Source organism: Strix aluco, chromosome 2 (assembly GCF_031877795.1).
Source record: "Strix aluco isolate bStrAlu1 chromosome 2, bStrAlu1.hap1, whole genome shotgun sequence".
Lineage (NCBI taxonomy): Eukaryota > Metazoa > Chordata > Aves > Strigiformes > Strigidae > Strix > Strix aluco.
The window spans coordinates 78865286-78884374 of NC_133932.1; the positions used below are offsets into that span (position 1 = coordinate 78865286).

At 35.0% G+C, this 19089-nt stretch overlaps 1 protein-coding gene across 15 annotated transcripts in view; it reads left to right on the forward strand.

Moving 5' to 3' along the window:
- Positions 1-19089, forward strand: part of DOCK9 (dedicator of cytokinesis 9) — a 136392-nt gene that overhangs the window by 75166 nt on the left and 42137 nt on the right. For all 15 annotated transcript variants that reach the window (XM_074815399.1, XM_074815412.1, XM_074815405.1 and 12 more), the window contains 11 exons: positions 1660-1775; positions 1886-1955; positions 2093-2218; positions 2348-2419; positions 8826-8972; positions 9675-9758; positions 10396-10507; positions 15017-15195; positions 15962-16078; positions 17524-17644; positions 18446-18579. In XM_074815399.1, coding sequence (XP_074671500.1) covers positions 1660-1775; positions 1886-1955; positions 2093-2218; positions 2348-2419; positions 8826-8972; positions 9675-9758; positions 10396-10507; positions 15017-15195; positions 15962-16078; positions 17524-17644; positions 18446-18579 — 1278 coding nt within the window. The remainder of the gene's footprint in view (positions 1-1659; positions 1776-1885; positions 1956-2092; positions 2219-2347; positions 2420-8825; positions 8973-9674; positions 9759-10395; positions 10508-15016; positions 15196-15961; positions 16079-17523; positions 17645-18445; positions 18580-19089) is intronic.

Below are 19089 nucleotides of genomic sequence, written 5' to 3' on the forward strand. Positions count from 1 at the left end.
AAACACCAGAACACCTTCACCACACAGCGTGAACATGTTCCACACCACTCGATTAGCACATCATATGGACTTTATTGCCTCACTTCATGGTAACAGAAAACAAATGCTACCTTCTGTGTCAACTACAAATTATAGCTATTCTCAATTCCATTGGGCCAAATTCCTGTCTAGCTAGGCCTTACAGGGAGCCAAATACTCTTTATTTCTCTATATTGAGAGCTTGCCTTTTGTGTGTCAGCCTGTACCTGCCTGTGACACACTTGGCCAGCCTGAGTGCTAAATGTTCTTTAAAGATCAACATTTCAGTTCGCTGGTGACAGTTTCGTGCAGCTAATGTCTATGCTATAATGGCAATGACACATTTAAATACTTAGGATTTACTTCTCTCCACAAAGTCAGTGTGCTACTGGCACACTGTAGCTTGGGTTACTGAACCTGACAAGTGTTCTCCTGCTCTCTCTTTCTGCTCTTGCCCTCCTTAATTAAGGGTTTTCTGAGTCTCACCTGGCTCAAGATGTTGGTATGCTCTCCTTCATGTTTCATGAGCCCAGACATCACTTAGCATCTCATAAGTTGAGGTATCTGCTTGTAGTTACCTCCTTTACTGCCTGAGAGATCAAAGGGCACAGCTACTTCTGGCAGTCTGTGTAATCGAATACTCAAAGGCATCAGATGTTGGGTTATGAGTCCTCTTCAGAGTCCTACTTAAAACACCACCTTTACCAAAAAATGCCTGCATCCTGGACAAAAGTGTGAGCTGAAGTTCCATTTGCATGTTTACCCAATGCTCTGACACTCAAGGCTTATAGAAGAGATGCTGTAGGGTATGACTCTTGTTTTCAAGAAAAATCACAGATCACATAGGAAGGAAGACTGTTTTGAGTCAAATAGTGTGAATGTGCATACAGGCAAACATTCAGAGACAAGACAGCTACTCACCACTTAATGGAAATGTTTGAAATGTGTTGTCTGCATGCATGTTCAGCAATGTTTTGTCAAACTCCCTTTAACTCCAGGGGCTCTTGTGGCATAAAACAATGTACTGCCTTTTATGTCAGGGTGGTCATGTCTATAATATCTTTTGTATGTGATGGAATGCAAAGGCATATCATGGAGAAGTTGAGTGGTCAGTAATTCACTGTCTCCAGCGTTAGGTAGTTAGGAATTTTAGTTCATTCTGGTTTGTAATATATTAGCTTATTGTTTTTCAGTAACTAGTATAACTAGTATTGCACTTACCACGGGTAAGCAGTCTGTATGTTTTTGTGGAACTTCTGTTTGCTAAATGTCTGTACTGGTAGATGAAATGGCAAAGTATACCAGAGTGTCAGCTTGCTGTGGTATACACAGGTAGTCTTTTCATTGAAACATTACCTAGTTGCATTTTAAAGGAGAAGTACAAGTAACTAATTCTAAAATGCTTTTAATAAAACCCAATTTTTATCCCTAGTTTACCTTAATGTAGAAAATATTTACTAAATATTTATGCTGAAAGCTATTCTCAATTGCGTTCTGTGCAGTATTTCAGGTAATTAACACCAAATAGTGCAAGCAGTGTGTATTTTTGCAAAAAGACTTGCAGTAAACTTTATCATTTCAGAACTTGTGATTTAAATGCCATTTTTTCAAGGAAGTGACAGTATTACTGCTTTCTTTTAGAGCCTTCATGCTATGGAAGGCCATGTGATGATAGCTTTCCTACCAACGGTTCTAAATCAGTTGTTCAGAGTTCTCACTAGAGCAACTCAGGAGGAAGTTGCAGTCAATGTGACAAGGTAAAGAATTTTAAGTGCTTCATAGAGTTTAAGTGATGACTGGGTAGCATCTTTGCTATTGCAATCACAGCTTTCTTTGTAGGCTTACTTGGTTTCTGACTTCTGTTTAGGGTTATTATCCATATTGTTGCTCAGTGTCATGAAGAAGGCTTGGATAGCTACCTGAGATCTTATGTTAAGGTAGGTAAAAGTAAATTAAATGTTTCCATTTTTTATTTCTTTAAAAAGAATATATCTAAATTTAGTTGCATCTGTTTAATTTCAGTTGTTTCATATTATGTCATGGTTTCATATTATATTCTGGTTTTCTCCCAAAGTATGCTTATAAAGCTGAACCCTATGTTGCTTCTGAATATAAGACAGTACATGAAGAATTGACAAAGTCCATGACCACAATTTTAAAGCCATCTGCTGACTTCCTTACAAGCAACAAGCTACTTAAGGTATATATCAAACTACACTTTTTACTGTATGTTCTTATCTAGTTGTAACTGAAGAATAGGAACTAATTGTATTGAAATAGTTGTTGAATGCATGTGGCAATTTTATGGAATGTTTTCTTTTCTCTGCAGTATTCATGGTTTTTCTTCGAAGTTCTGATAAAATCAATGGCTCAGCATTTGATAGAAAACTCTAAAGTGAAGGTATGTCAACTCTTGCAAAAAAAAAATCTAAAGAGAATTTGTATAGTCTCATATTTCTCCAATCACCTATTTTTATTGCATATTAGAAAAAAAAGTTTTAGATATACATGTCTATGATTTCTGTATAATAAGTTTATAAGGAAAGAAGGGAAAGAGCGAAGCAGCAGGAGAAATCAGTTAAGATATTAGATGGAAAAAACAACAGGGCTAGATTCAACATTACTGTAAAAAGATAGGAACCCCTTAAAATCCATACAGTAGAGCAGTCTGTGTAAATCATCAGACTCTCTAGTAAGTTTTCTTAATACTTATGATACAATGAAGCTGGAAGCAATAGATAACACTGTGGACTTGTACTAGACAAAAATATGTTTTTCCCGAGCAGTACAGTAGCTGTGATTAAAAAATGACATTGAGAACAGTGAATCATGCAGTTAACAGTCATTCTGTATGCAGTAAGAAGTGTCAGTATTTAATTTTGTGTTATTTCCTATGCTGGAAGGAGAATGCTAGAATTTTACAAACAGACACTTTTCTGCCAGCTTGGCCTATAAACAGTATTTTTCTTACATTAATGACAGCTTTTTAGTTTACTTCTGAATTCAAACAAGTCTTGACAGTAAAGTTTCAATGCACAATAGTCCCAGCTGAGCAACATACCAGGTTATTCTGAAATCTTTATCAGTATTTTCACTGTGTATTTAGAACATAACTGGAAATCTGAAGTACATGGGGGAAAAAAATAATTGAACAGTGATCAGGAAAAAAGCTTTAGAGTGTTACATTTAATACTGTTCTGCTGTGGTATGTTCAGTAGAGTTTGAGTCTCAGTTCAGCTTACTTTAAGTGACTGGACTTTTCTATTTCAATAGATTTAATCTTTAAAGAAGTTAATGGTTCATTTTTCATTTAAGAAGCATGTGAACTCCATGTCTTAATTGGTCAAATGAATTTTTCATCATTAAATATTCTCTGAAGTAACATGTTTGATGTCCAAATCCTAGTATCCATCACTTTTTCTTAGACTACTAATACAGACTAAAAATGTTTTCCTGTTCCATGTTACTGGTTTACTTTTGTTAGGATTAAATCATATTACCACACTGACTGTTATCTAGTAGTACAATAAAAAAAATCTGCCTTAATACAGTATTGAACTGGGCTCATTTTAGCACTGATAACTGATACATAATTTGCAGAATATCCTAATAATAGGGAGGAAGAACATGATTTATGGATTCAAGTTGAACTATGCATTCTACTGAAATACATCATGCAATAAAGATACCAGTCTTTAGCATTGCACCCTTTGTAGAAATATGAAGATTTTTTTTTTAACAATCTGAATTAACTAAGGAGAAAAATCTGTAACATGCTTAACTATTTTTCCCACTGCTCTGGAATGCAGGAGGAGCTCAGTCAGTTTGTGAGGCTCCTCATTTAGTCGCAAAATCGGTTGTGTATTTTAAGCTTAACTTTCCCCCACCTCAATCTGCCCAGCTGTGTTTTATTCTGACTTGTTTCTATGAGTAGATAAAATCTGCAAAGAATATCTGATTTCATCCTGTTGTTTTGCATTTGAAGAGGACCTCAAATTTTTGCTTATAGAGTCATGAGATGCTAGATGCTGTGTTGCCTTTTTATATAAGGAAAGGGAGTTGTCTCCGTTTAAAATCTCACAAAGAGAGTGATCTCCTTTCTTTTACTAAAAAGAAAGGATGAAATAATTTTGTTTAAATAAAAGCTCATTTTTTAATTGAAACAACGGTTCTGGAAATTCTGAAACCTTTACTGGCAGATTTTTATTAAAAAATGGGCTAGACAATTGTTGTTTGTGCAAAAACAACCTGATGCACTCTAGTATATGGACATAAACCTTTACCTGGTATTTGTAGTCTGTTTAATCTAGAAATAGGCCTTTTAGTTTAAGGGGATGGGGGAAGTTGAGTATTTACATCGTACTAGTACTACAGATTTAAGTGTCTTCTGAAGCATGGAAGAAAGCAAGCTTTTATCTCTAGCTTCTATCTAGGGAGGTGTGACAGCTACCATTTGTTTAGGAGTTTTTAGAATGCAAATATGTGCACAAAGGGTTTGCTGTGCACGTAGTGCAGCGTATCCTTTTGAATTTAAGATGTCAAACTTCTTCATTGTTTTAACTGATCAGCTGTTTGGGAATTCCTTAAAATTTCTAGCAAAAAGAAAAGACTTACAACTTTTTCTACCTCTAATCAGTAAAAACTACTGTTAATTCAAACCAAAGTAAGAAAAAGATATTCAGATAGACTTTTTTCTGTTCTTTACTTTTTTCTGTTTCATAATATCTGTTCAAATAATTCAGGATCTTTAAACTTAAATTTCCATTATTGATTTGATGTTCCTCGAGAAAGGAGTTTGTGCTTCTATTTACTCTGTGAATGGAGTATTTCTTATTTCACCCCACTATTTTGAGCTTATTACAATCAGTTAATTTAAATGTATTAATTCAATCAATTCAACTGAAACAAAAGTATAATCTTATAAAGCAGAAAATACTGCTTCTTATTTAAAGCTGAAATTTTCTAGGGGCTTCTGGAATTTAATTAAAATGTTCTAATTTAAAAATGGTTAAAAAAAAAAGTAAAAAAAGTAAAAGAATTTTTGTTGGTTTCAGTACTTACCTAACAGCACTAGCAGTACTTTTTAGTTTACAGTGTTCAGCTCTGTGGGAAGGATACAGTTTTTCTAATTACAGAATGTGGTGCATCTGGGCAAGGTTTTCAAAACATGGTGTGTGTGTGTGAAACTTGTATAGCTTGAGGAAGTTTTCTGCTGGATTTGGTAGGTGATACTCTGAAAAACAACAACATGCTGGTTTTGCTTGGCTAAACAAAGTTTATATATTTTTTTCCTGATTTTTAACAAACCTACAGAAGTCCTCACAAGTTTGGAAACAGCATACTGATTTAAAAAAAAACTTCAAAGAAACCACTAACTTGCTGTCATCCAAAGCCATTTCCTTAATTGTAATTATAACTTCCTTACAATAGGGATTACATTTTTAAATTGAGATCAGATGGTGGATAAAATAAGTACAGTAGAATATAATCTTTTTTAAAGCAGGAGTCTGTGTAAACATACAAAAAACTAATGCAGTTTACTTTTCAATGTCCATGTTTTTAGTATCCTCTCCCATATAATCTGCACCGCTTGTATAGTATGATATACTACCATTGATGAGCATTCATGTTACTACTAGTTCTTGATATTTTAAAAAAATTTTTTTATTATTTTTAATATTTTTTTATTTTCTCCACAAGTACTATACTGACTCATCTGCTCAAAGTTAATATGTCTTTACCGAGCCATATAATCCTAATAATAAATTATATTTGGAGAGCACCAGCATGTACGTCTGAGGAACAAATTCAATTAAACAAGATGTTCATTTTGGGGAAAACAACATTGGTAAAGACACAGTGTGTCAGTTACAGATGCCTGAGACTGATCTGATTACCTAGTGTTATGGAAATATGGTGTGAATTGGAGAAGGCATAACGATTACTGTTGCTCAGAAAGACCCCCATCTTTTTGTCTAAGTGACCTAAGGAAGTATTAGAGAAGGCACTGATGATTTTCTATTTTTTGATAGTAATAACCAGTAGCTGAGACCTAATGGCCTCAGGTTTGTTGTACTTGAACGACTGAGCAGTTCATTTTGTGATTTATATGCTATAAATTATATGCTGTACAAACCGGTCTTCTAAGATCCATTTCTAAGGGTTGTTATCAGTAAGCTTAGGATTTTCATTAAAATGCACCAAAAGACGTAGGCAGGAGACAGTTGAATGTATGTTTATCTTCCTGAATATTGGTCTAGGGATTATGACCTTTCTTTAAGTGATATTTTACATCAACTTGTATCAAATTTTGGTTATTACCTGGGGTTATAGAATCATATAAATTCTGAAAAAATCTTATTGATTTTAAGTAATCTTTCCACCCTACAAAATTCTTTATGTAAGCTAAAAATGTATATAATTTCATTTTAATGAATGTTTGCTCTACTTCTTAACAGCGGAATTGTAAACACACATTTTGTAGAAGTTGGGCTGCGAAAATACTGAGTATGGACAGAGCATGACTCTTCAAAGAAAGTACTAATTGCTGGTTGCGTTTTCTTTATGATTCCAAGTTGCCAGGAAGAAGTAGATAAACCAGAAAAACGTGATCTAAATAATGATGGCACTTTGAATTCTGTAAGAGACCCCATTTTATTTCAGAAAATAAGGATGCACAGTGGGTTATTCTTATAGATTAAGTTAGTAAGTTCTGTAGCCATAAATCTTTCTAAGATGATAACAGTTCATGAATAGATTTTCTTATGCAGCACTGAAAAAACCAAAATGTTGCCACTTTTTTTGTTAGGACACTAAAAGTGTGCAGTAGTTCTACCTGAAGAGGGGGAAAGACCTCAAACCAAACACCATCACTGCCAAAACCCTAAGATTGATACTGGAAAATACCTGTCTGGTTTCTATTGATGTCCCACTCTACTGAGTGTTCTGCATGCTAGGTATACTTGTTGTATAGGAACCCCATTCATTTCGTGTTAATATTTTGTTTGTTTTTAATACTATCTTCAAAAGCAACCCCCAAATATGAACTGTTCAATTGTACAAAGGAAACAAATTCTTTTAACATACACCTTTAGCTTCTAGTACTTTGCTGTATATCACCTGAACTGCAGTTCTTTATTATCCTTCCCCTGCAATAACATGAAGTAAGGTTCGTAGCTTATAAACTACTGGGGTAATCTTGACAGATTTTTGTTGTTGTCTCTATATTTCATGTTAAAAAAGATGTTTCCACTTTTAGAACAGACCTCATTGTCATCTTCGCTGTAGCATGAAAGAAAAAGGAGCAGAACTCACCTCTTGTTTGCATGTATCCTCATTCCTAAACATTGCTTCTTGATTTACAAGCCCCTTAAATAAACCATTTTGCTAGCTTTTTTCTGTCTTACTGGGTAAAGTAATAAATGGAACATGCGTTCAGATACTTCCTACTTATGAGATCTGATAAGAAGATGCATTTCTGGGTGCAGCAAAATTATTTTTATAGTAAGAATTTTGTAGTATTTTAAAAAATATTTAATTACTGTCCAACAAGGACTGAGTTACAAGAATATCATAGGACACTGACTGGCATACCCACTAACAGAATTTTTAATTTTTAATTGTTATTTCATTAATGAATACAGTTGATATTTATACAGGGATCTTTTTCAACCTTAATATCTATTTTTTGAAAAATAGAACTAGAGACTTTAGAGCACAGTTCAAACACAAAGGGAGCAAATTGCGTAATCATCGATTTATGCAGGACCTTGACAATGACTTGTTCTGCCTAAGAATGGTGTATTCAATATAGTTCAAAAAACTATATAAATAACAAAATATTCAGAACACTTGGATATTTTGATTTGTCTTCAGAAAAAAATGACATAATGACTGTACAGTTGAAACAGTTTTTGTCAATATCAACCTCTTCAGCCTCACCATGATTAAGTCCCTTCAGGCAAAAGACAAAATCTTTATTGACGATTGTAAGATGTAGGGAAATGCAAGAGGCTCTGCAGTGCCAAAAAACTGAAGAGAATTTACTGACCAATACTGGTCAGAATGTACAGAATCATTGATGAAGATAGTATAGATAGTAAATGGAAAGAAGGAAATCGTGAACGTAGACGAAATCTTTTAAGCTAATGGCAAACTACCTAAACCAAAGGAAAAAAACAGTGGAAACTTAAAAACATGGAGAGTAAGATTCTGAAGCCTGGAAGAGCTGAGATTTGAAGTTGCTGATGAGCAAGAAAAAGAAAGAAACATCAGTGAGAATTTCCACAATGGCAAAAGGCAAAGGAGTTATTAAAAAGATAGTTACAGAACAGCAAAAACTGGGGTTTTTTGTCAAGACAGAAAAGAGTCTGATAATGCAGTTACTATATGTGAGCCGGTTGGTATCTGCTTTGGAAAGGAAGATAGCTAAAGTTAAAGGATGCCCTTTTATTCATAGCTTCTGTCGTCAAGTTTAGTGTAGTATAGAAAAATATTAATGCATTACACTTACAAACTTTTACACATGTGTTTTTGTCATCAAAGACCGCCTTGCTTGAATTTTAATAACAGATGTTAGTGCATGTTGTAATATTTTCTTTTAACCAAATGCTCTTTTTCCTCCCCTCAGTCTACAAATTTCACGGAACTCTTGAATTTAAAGGAAATATTATTATAATGACAAATGAGAAAATTTAAAAACTTTGTCTTCCCTCTCCCTGTCAGATTATCTATATCTTATCTAAAGTAAATTTTCTGATTTTAGTGTTATAAACTATACTAAATATTGTATCTGAATTTGTTTCTAGCTGTTGCGAAACCAGAGATTTTCAGCTTCCTTTCATCATGCAGTTGAAACAGTTGTTAATATGCTAATGCCACACATCACTCAGAAGTACAAGGACAATCCAGAGGCTTCAAAAAATGCAAACCATAGCCTTGCTGCCTTTATAAAAGTAGGTACAAAAGTGACTTGGGCTCTGTGGTTACTTTTTCAATAATACTGCTTCTTCATGGATTTTAAAGAATCTTAAAGCCCACTCATATAAAACTGAATATGCATAATGCTTTTAAAATATAAATCTCTGTCAAAGTTAAAATGCATTGAAGTATAATTTGCATCTTCTGTAATCAAGAAGAAATCTGTTCAAAAGTTTATTTTGTTTTAATTAATTTATATTTTATCCAAAATGTATTTTGATTTTTTTTTTCTTTAAAAATATCATCTAGGTTCCCTTCTAATCCTACACGAGCTCCATGCATTAAGTAGATGTTTATTTGCATGCATTTTATGTAGACAGACTTTCAGTGTCTTTCCTTTTTCAGCCGATAAGATCCAGTAGAGAGAAAAAAGAATGGGAAATAAAATGGTAGATAAAGCTGCTAGCGGCATTTAATTTTTGTTTCTGTCAAGAGAAAGTTCTTATCTTCAAACTGCTTTTTATTTGCAATTTGTTTACATTCTGCACTCTAAGGGAAAATTTGGTATTCATATATGAGTATATATATTTAGCTTGCTTGTTTTATTGGGTTTTATATTCAAACTGAAATATTAATAACGTGTTTGGAAAATAAACTTATTAAATAGAGAAATATCATTACTGAGCACTGAGACAGTACTAAATCAGTTCTATCTTGGTTTTGCTTGTTTTCCCCAGAGGTGTTTTACTTTTATGGACAGAGGCTTTGTTTTCAAGCAAATCAATAACTACATCAGCTGCTTTGCCCCAGGAGATCCGAAGGTACTCAGTGTTTTTAAACAAACTATTTTTAGGAGTTGCCTTGTCTTGATGCATGTGGATAAGAGTTCTGCATTAAGTCTTCAGACCTCTTCCCAGTTACGTTAGAAGTTTCTGCACTGTGCCTCGAGCATTTTCTTTCCCCATCAAATCACTTTTTCATATTTTGATTCTCATATTCAGGTGCAACTTTACCACCCTAGAGCGTGTGTGTTGAGAAAGTGGTGGGGGGAGGGGGTGCAACACTAAGCAGAAATTTTAAGCATGAATGTGAGAAAGGCTAAAGTTGGAAGAATTAATATCTGATAAGTTTCTGTACCTTTACTGTAGTGGTGAAAGCATGTACCAGATGTCCAAAGAGTTTCTTCTGTGGGTCCAAAGTTTTCTTACATCAATACATAATATGCTAGTAAACTTAAATAACTTTGGACAATGGAAACAAGAAATAGAACTATATCCAGTTGTCAAGTATGAATTCTGCTGGAATTATTTTATACTGACCTATGGAACTTTGTTGGGTCTATATTCCTCATACTGCAAGACTGAAAGAAATCACACTTGTGTTAGAAAGTTGTTTTTAATGTGTTATTCAAATCACTGCATTGGTTGTTTAATTTATACTTTAAAATTATTTTTGCAGACTCTTTTTGAATTCAAATTTGAATTTCTCCGTGTAGTCTGTAATCATGAGCACTACATACCTTTGAATCTACCAATGCCATTTGGAAAAGGCAGAGTTCAGAGATACCAAGGTAAGTTCTTCCAAAGAAGCGTATGGTATATTTTTCAGATGTTACCTTTTTATTATTAGACATGTAGACTGTGTAACTTCATGTCTGTGAGATGTTGTAAACCTAGAAATTATTAAATGGAAGCCTGAAGTTGTAATACTTTAGTTTCAACTTAAAGCAATAGTTTAGGTAGCAGAGAAGTCTATCCAAAGTGTCTACTCATTGAAAGATATGGTAAACTACATCCTTGACTCTGCCTCCCTTTCCTGCTGTGATTATGAAATTTGCTTTTTATTCATGAGTTAGCTTTTAATTAGAATCACAGAATCATTCAGATTGGAAAAGACCCTTGGGATCTTTGAGTCCAGCCATCAGCCCTACTCTATAAAGTTCTTCCCTACACCATATCCCCCAACATCTCATCTAAACGACCCTTAAACACATCCAGGCATGGTGACTCCACCACCTCCCTGGGCAGCCTATTCCACTGTCTGACCACTCTTTCTGTGAAAATTTTTTTCCTAATGCCCGGTCTAAACCTCCCCTGTTGGAGTTTAAGGCCATTCCCTCTTGTTCTGTCACTAATCACCTGTGAGAAGAGACCAGCACCAACCTCTCTACAATGTCCTTTGAGGTAGTTGTAGAGAGTGATGAGGTCTCCCCTTAGTCTTCTGTTCCTCAAACTGAACAGTCCCAGCTCCTTCAATCGCTCCTCATAGGATTTGTTCTCCAGGTCCTTCACCAGCTTCGTTGCCCTCCTCTGCACTCGCTCCAGCACCTCGATATCTCTCTCGTATTGAGGTGCCCAAAACTGGACACAATACTCAAGGTGTGGTCTCACCAGTGCAGCGTACAGGGGGACTATCACCTCCCTGATTCTGCTGGTCACACTGTTTCTAATACAAGCCAGGATGTCGTTGGCTTTTTTGGCCACCTGGGCACACTGCTGGCTCATGTTCAGCTGCTAATTCACTAGCTGTGGAAGCTTACAACACTCCTGTAGGTAGGTGTGCAATGTGAGGGTTGGTGTACTTTTTTTTCGTATACCCATTTCGGTTAAAAGGGACTTCAGTAGGTCTGTAGTCCAACCTACTGCTCAGGTCACCTCAGGCCTTCATTGTCCAGATGCAACAAGCTCGGTTTCCTCAGTTTCTCCTGACAGGGCATGTGCCCTCTACCTACCTTGGTGGTCCTTCACTGAACTCGCTCAAGTTAAGAGCCTTTTTGTACTAGAAGGCCCAAATACTACGCAAGGTATTACAGATATGTCTAACGAATGCCAAGTAAAGAGGAATAAACACTTCCCTTGATATACTGGCTATGATCCTCTTGATACAGCCCAGTATGCTGTTACACTTCATTGTTGCCAGGATGCCATGCTAACTCCTGTTTAAACTACTGTCCATCTGGACCCTTAGGTGTTTTTCAGGAGAGATGATCCCAGGTTTGTCATTCCACAGCTGGTACTATTGCAGGAATTTCATCTATCCCAGGTGCAGAATTTTACATTTGTCCTTGTTGAATTTAAATTATGTTTCCCGTTCCTGTAGAATCTAGATTCTTCTGAACCGTAGCCCTGCCCTTGAGCATATGGACATCCACAAACTTGATGAAGTAGTGTTAAGTAGGATAGGCCCTGGGAAACTCCTCTTGTAGCTGGGCTCCAAGTAGAGTACAAACCATTAACCACCAACCTTTGAGCCCAATGATCCACCTAGTTCTTTTGCACATTTAGGTATCTATTCACCTAGACTGTAATGTCCCAGTTTGGATAAAATGACCATGTGGACATCTGCTGTTCTTCCTTTATCTACAGATCTAGTGAGTTCATTGTAGAAGACAGGTTAGTCAAGCATGGTTTACCCTGGGTAAATCTATCCTGGCCATTCCTGATCACCTTCTTCTCCTTCAGTTGCCAAGAAATGGCTTTCAAGAGGACTTGCTCCGTGACTTTTCCAAGGACCAAAGTGAGGCCTGTAGTTCCCTGAATTATTCTTGTCCTTTTTTGAAGAGGTGTGCAATGTACCTGCAGTCATTGCAAGGTCCCAATTATGGGAGACCCCTGACCACCAGTGATAGTGAGTGGTCTTCCAATGATATCAGCTAACGCTCTCAGCATCTCACCTAGTGCTGTGGATTTGCATGACTGGAGGTCTCTCAGGAGATCCCTGAACTGATCCTTATCCATTGCTGATAATTATCTTTCTTGAAGGTAGTCTCTAGACTCTTAAGGCCTGGGAGCCATGGCAGTAAAGGATAAAGTAACAAAGGTGTGGAGTACCTCAGCCTTACACAAGTCCACTGTCTCTAAATCACAGTCCCCGTTCGGCAAATATCCTGTGTTTTCCTTATTCAGGCTTTTAATGCTAATGTAGTGGTAGAAGCTGTTGTTCCAGTTGATGTCCACTATCAGTTTCAGCTGTAGCTGAGCTTTGGCTTGCTTGGCACCATCCCTGCAAACTTGATCAATGTGTCTATATTCCACTCTTGTAGCTTGTTCTTGCTTCCACCTCATGTGCATCTTCTTTTTTGCACTGGAGATCAATCATGAATGCCCTCTTTAGCCCAGCTGGTCTCCTGGTCTGTCTAGCCTTCTGCCAAAACAAATAGTACATTAGCTATTGCATTTCTGGCTGTGAAGACATTGTTAATTTCTTCCAAGCATTGAACTATAGCAGACATCAGTAAGCAGAGGTGAGGAAGGTGTTTTTACAAGTAACCCTGCCTAACATTTATAATTTTGCAGATTAGATTATTTTTTCCTGAAATATTTATTCAGTATACTCTGGCTTAGTAAAGTTGAGTATAACCGCTTAATGCTTTCATAAAGGTGGTAGAACAAGATTTGGGACTAAGAGCTGGACAACTACATAGAACTTGTTTCTGTCTTTGGCTTTTTCAACCTTCAGGAGTGTCTTGGATAATAACACTGCATATATATTTCCACAGAAAAGGGACTATGAGTTGTTGGTTTAGGGATCCTAAGAAGAGGAAAACTAGAGAAAATAGTGTTTCTGATTACACAATAAAGAAAAGTGTAAAATGCTGCTCCCTGGCGAACTAGGTGTTCGGCCAGGAAAGAAGACTTTTATCAGAAATGTTTCTGGCTCTGTTTTGCTGTCTCAAGCAAAAGAGATCTTGGGTGATGTGGTTGGCTTTAAGTGAGTTACAAGAAGGCTTGTAGAACATCTGTGCTGTCTTATCTATGTTTCTTTCTGACTTAATGGATTCCCTCACTGGGAGAGTTCTTTGAAAGATGAAAGTGCTTTGAGATTAGGATCTGGTTTTTGGTTACTGTATTGAACAACAACAGTGAATATGAAAAACTCTTGAACACCTCAGATGAAATTTTAAACATTGTATATATGTTCTAATAAATAAGATTCAGGCTAACGTTTCTCTTAAGCTGTCACATATTCAGTACACAAATGAAATAGATTATTTTACTACACAAAAATTACTTCTAAAGGAGAGCAATTTCAGTTTGCTGTGTCAGATGTGCTAAGTTTTTGTGCGTGTGTGCACGTGTCTATATAATATCTATATATCATATGGAGCTTAGTATAGATTTACAGTTACTACTAGAAGTACTGTATGAAATAAAATTGCATTGAAGTGGTTTAAGCACAAATGTTCAGATAAAAAGTTTTTAAATTCCAATTCTATTGCAATTAACACTGAATATATACATGTTTCTGGAACACATATTATTGTTTAATTGTAGCAGAAAAATTGCCTACTGTATTACAATGCAGGTCAAATTTCCATAAATTCATTTAAGTAATCTTCTTCAATTGTGTCCTTTTGTGTTCTGATAACACTGAAAACAAATTGCTTAGTTTGGACACTTCCAATTTGTTGCAGATAATCTCTTCATTACACTTTTACTAAACACTGCAAATTTTTGGGACTATTTTCTTAGAGAATATCAGTTAACCAAGATCACAGGTGTTAGCAGGCTTTCTAGTCTGTATTCATAAGATACACGTGTAAGATAACGAAGAAGAAATTTACAACTGCAGTACAGAAATCTAAAACTTCTTAATCCATGTTTTGCTTGCACTCCTTCAAATTTACTAACCTGGGACTGCACCACAGACTAAAAATTAAATTATACTTCTGCTATACAACTAAATTCCTGAAAGATAGAATATGCACAACCTTTGTGCACTGTGTGAGTTTTCAGTGCCTGAATATAGATTTAAAATTTTAATTTGGAGCTATAAGATGCTGGTCCAGATAAATTTAATAGGAACACTTTTGAATATTGGGCAATATTTTAAATATTTTTTTTAAAATAATGTATTTAGATTTCTCCAGTTTCTGTTGATTGAATATACATTATCATTGTCTGTTTAATAAATGCATCATTATGTGGTGAATTGGTCTAGGGATATATGAATAACTCTATGATTATATATTATATATATTAATTTGTCAATAATTTTGGAAACATTTTAGTTCAGCCTTAAGTTAATTGATAAATTGATTTAAATAATACGATTTCTTACATAGAACTTTTACTTCCAGACCTTCACCTGGACTATTCACTAACCGATGAGTTCTGTAAAAACCACTTCTTAGTGGGACTGCTTCTAAGGGAGGTGGGCAATGCATTACAGGAGTTCAGAGATGTGCGGCAGATTGCCATTAGTGTGCTCAAGAATCTGATGATAAAACATTCTTTTGATGATAGATATGCTTCCAGGGTAAGTGTATTGCTATGCTAGTAGTACATAATAATAAAGGTTAAGCATGCAGACATACAGAAAGTTTTTTCTTTCACAAAAATTTGTTAATTTGCAGCATTGCTATTTCTGAGATGAAAATCTGTATGAAAACTGTATCAAAATCAATCTGCAAATCCCATAATTTTACCAAATGAAAGCACAAAGCATCTTTTAACGTAATTACATGTATTTATTACATTTTAGCACAGTGTAATCTAACTGCTGTTTTTAAAGTAATCAGATACTCATGAATGTTTTTAAAGCACTTATTTTCATTAAACATTAGCTCTTAATATTTGGCAGCTGTCCTTCCATCATCTGTTATTCGTAGAATGAGTATAAGAAAGCTGTAAGTCATGGTAGTAAATTTTGAGTGATTTTTAATTTTCCTGTCTTTTTTGACATCAGCTGTGCTGTGAAGAAGCCATAAAATTTTAATGGAAGATATCATTAGTTTATCAAGCAAACACAATATTCATTTACTTGGTTAGTCTTAGCTAAAATTACATTAATTTAGGGTTTTTTCTGTGTTACATTGAAACAGTAAATAAAGTTTACTGACCTTCTGTAAATTAGAATGAAATACAGTGATGATCACTGCTTTTGCCATTTATGAACTTAATGTGGGCTCTGGCTTGGCAAATATTTATTAAATGCTCTTTTTTTTTGTAATTTAGGAGTGAATAGCTTAAAAAAAAATGGTGATTAAAATTGAATCTGTAATTTGTTAATGAACTCTATTTAGATTCATCAAGCGAGGATAGCCACTATGTATTTGCCACTCTTTGGACTGCTCATAGAAAATGTTCAGCGAATCAATGTTAAAGATGTGTGTCCATTTCCTGTTAACCCTTCTAGCAATGTGAGTGACCATTTTGGTATTCTGAACTATTTTTATCGTTATTTATTGGTAACGTGTTTATGAAACACTGCATACTTCTGGCAAACACAGTTTTGTAAGCTTCAGAATTCTGTGAGTTTGTTCTTGTTTTTTCTGAGCTTAAAAGCTTAGTTAACCTTTGTGGTTTTGGCTGCAGTTTCACTTGTCCAGTGAAGTTATGCCTAACGTGATAATTGGCTAGGTTGGTCACACATACAGGTTACAGTGCCCTTATTGATCTCTACTTGAACCTCTGAAGTTTTTTGGAGAATGTTAGGCCACACAGATTGCCACAGTGTCGTTCTAATGCCACGTGATTATGCTGCCATGTAACATCTTGCTTTTTCTATCTCTCTGGTGCATGTGCCTGTATTTCAATGCAAATTGAGACCACACAACATTGGACCCACTGCATCTCTGAGTGGTCTAAGAAGAGCAACCAAAGAAGCTGAAGGAACAGTGTATTTGAAATAAAAAATAGCAGTTGTTTCTGCAATTTAATGGTCTTTTGTTCGTATTTATTACCCAGTTTTGATACAGTTTCTGTGAGAGGAGTTTTCATTAAATCATCTCTGTTTTTTACTCAAAAATTACACTTCTCTTTACCCTGCCTGCCAGTTTGTATAAACAGTTTGCCTCTATTCTTGTAGATCCTGGCATTGGAGGCACTTGCACATACTTCATTTTTATGCAAGAGGATACTTCCCCAACATCTAACACATAAAGACTTAGTTATGTTTGCTAAAATCCCAACGGATTCAGTAGTTGCCATTCCTGTCCAGCAGAAAAGATTGTATATTTGTGGTAGATTTTTTTTAATCTTATTTTTCAATTCAGTCCAACACAGAAATAAATGGATCACTGAAACAAAAGGTTAATTTTTCTAGAAATTAGAGAAGAATTTTTAACATTAAAGGAATGTGCATTTAGAACAGCTGTAGTGTAAGAGGGCTACAGGAGAATGAAATCAAACGGAATTTGTGAGGGTGTTTATTGATTTACTATAGTTGCATACAATTATTAACTCTAAGATTTAATTATTAATGTATTTTATTTTTGTCTCTATCTTGCTGTGTTCCATTTGGTATTAAGAAAGAAATTCACTACCCTTCCAACAAGACAAATGTTTGGGTCTTTGAAATAAAAGTAATTTAGGTCTTTTGGAAATATCTGGTTTATAGTGTTTAAAATTCAGTGGGATATTAATTTCTTCAATGTTTCCTGAGGTATCTTAAGTTTTGGGCTATGCCAAGTTTGTGCAAATATCTAAGCATCTCATCTCATACTTTTGAGCATTATTTAATAAAAATTAAAAGTTAAGAAAAAAATATGTAACTCATACTGCTCTAGAAGATAAAATATGTCATATTCACTAAATCCATAATTTTGGAAAACAATAATCACATTTTCCTCTCTTTTCCAAACAGTGCACGAAGGATGATGCACTTAATTTACCAACTGCAAGTCAACTAGTAACACCACAAAAATCAGGAAACACATTGGATAACAATCTTCCTAAAGATCTATTTGGTGTTATCTCTGGCATTGGTAAGCACTTAAAATAAAATAATTAAAAAAGGAACCAGTTTTCTTTTTCATTTATTACCAAAAATAAATTGTTCTGTGTCCAGCTTTGCTTTCTGCATATATTCTTGAATGTTACTGCTACTTTCATTAACAGAACCCTAATGCAATCAGCTGTCCAGCATGGGTCAGAATTCACAGTCTGTACATGAAGTCTTTCTTTTGGGATTTTTTGGTTTTGTTTTTCTAATTGAAACTAAAGCTATTTCCTGGAGAGAGCTGCTTTCTCCCCCCACCAAAGGTGATACTTCTTGCCCTGCTGCAGAGAAATAGGAGACAAGACTAGTCTGGTGGATTGTGGCATTCTTGCCATAAGTGACTGATTTTGTACATGATGTTAGAGACCACCTTTAAGTGGAGTACTGCTTGTGCACACTTGTGGGCATCCTTCTCTCTGTCTTAATGTGTTTCTGTTTGTTGTTGTCTGCTGTAATTAGTTGTATCACTTACTAGTCAATTAAAAAAAAAAAAGATGAAAAATGAGGAAGGGGAGGGTTTTTTAATATACATGCTTCTTCATGTAAGTGTGTATGGCTACATATGTTTTTTACATGTGTGTATGTAGTTGTACATGAGTCTGTACATACATACTTTGATGAAACTCTAAAATAAGTTTGTCCTTGTTAATAGTAACTAAATGGAATTAAATGTCATCTTAAAAAATATATACATATATGGTGATTTTAGAAGTCTGACTAAACTATGGAGTGACCTTTTTCAGTATACGTATTTGAGATTTTTATATTGTTTTGGGTTTTTTTTTAGCTTCCCCGTATACGACATCAACCCCAAACATTAATAGTGTGAGGAACGCTGACTCAAGAGGCTCTCTTATAAGTACAGACTCTGGAAACAGTCTCCCAGAAAGACACAGTGACAAGAGCAATTCTCTTGACAAGGTAAAAAAAACAAATCAAAATGAAAAACCCAAAGTGTATTCCTAAAATTTCATCTTAATTCTCATAGGAGTTAAGTTCTTTAATCTCCATTGGGAATGGGCTTTCTAGAATAACTGTAGAGCAGTATTTTACGTAAGTTTTTCTTTCGCAAAACAATTACCATATGAACTCTTTTGGCATTGTATTTATTAAGCTGTTTTGCAGAAAATACACACAGATTTTCAATGTAGAGACATAAGCAGTTGTTTTCTTTGCTAGAGAAAGGCACTAGATGAAGCGTATTGAGTTTTGCTTGAGAGAACTGAATTCTAATTAGGACAGCTTCTTTGATTTTGTGGAGACCCTCACTCCATCCTGTTCTATATGGAATATACATAGCATTTTTAAAATGTTGAAAAAACTGTTATTGTTACTGTGCTTTCTCTGGGTTATTTCTTTTACATTAGTTTGACTTTTCTGAATCATTTCACTTTAAAGCTATTACAAATTAGGAGCTCTGGCTGCAGTAGC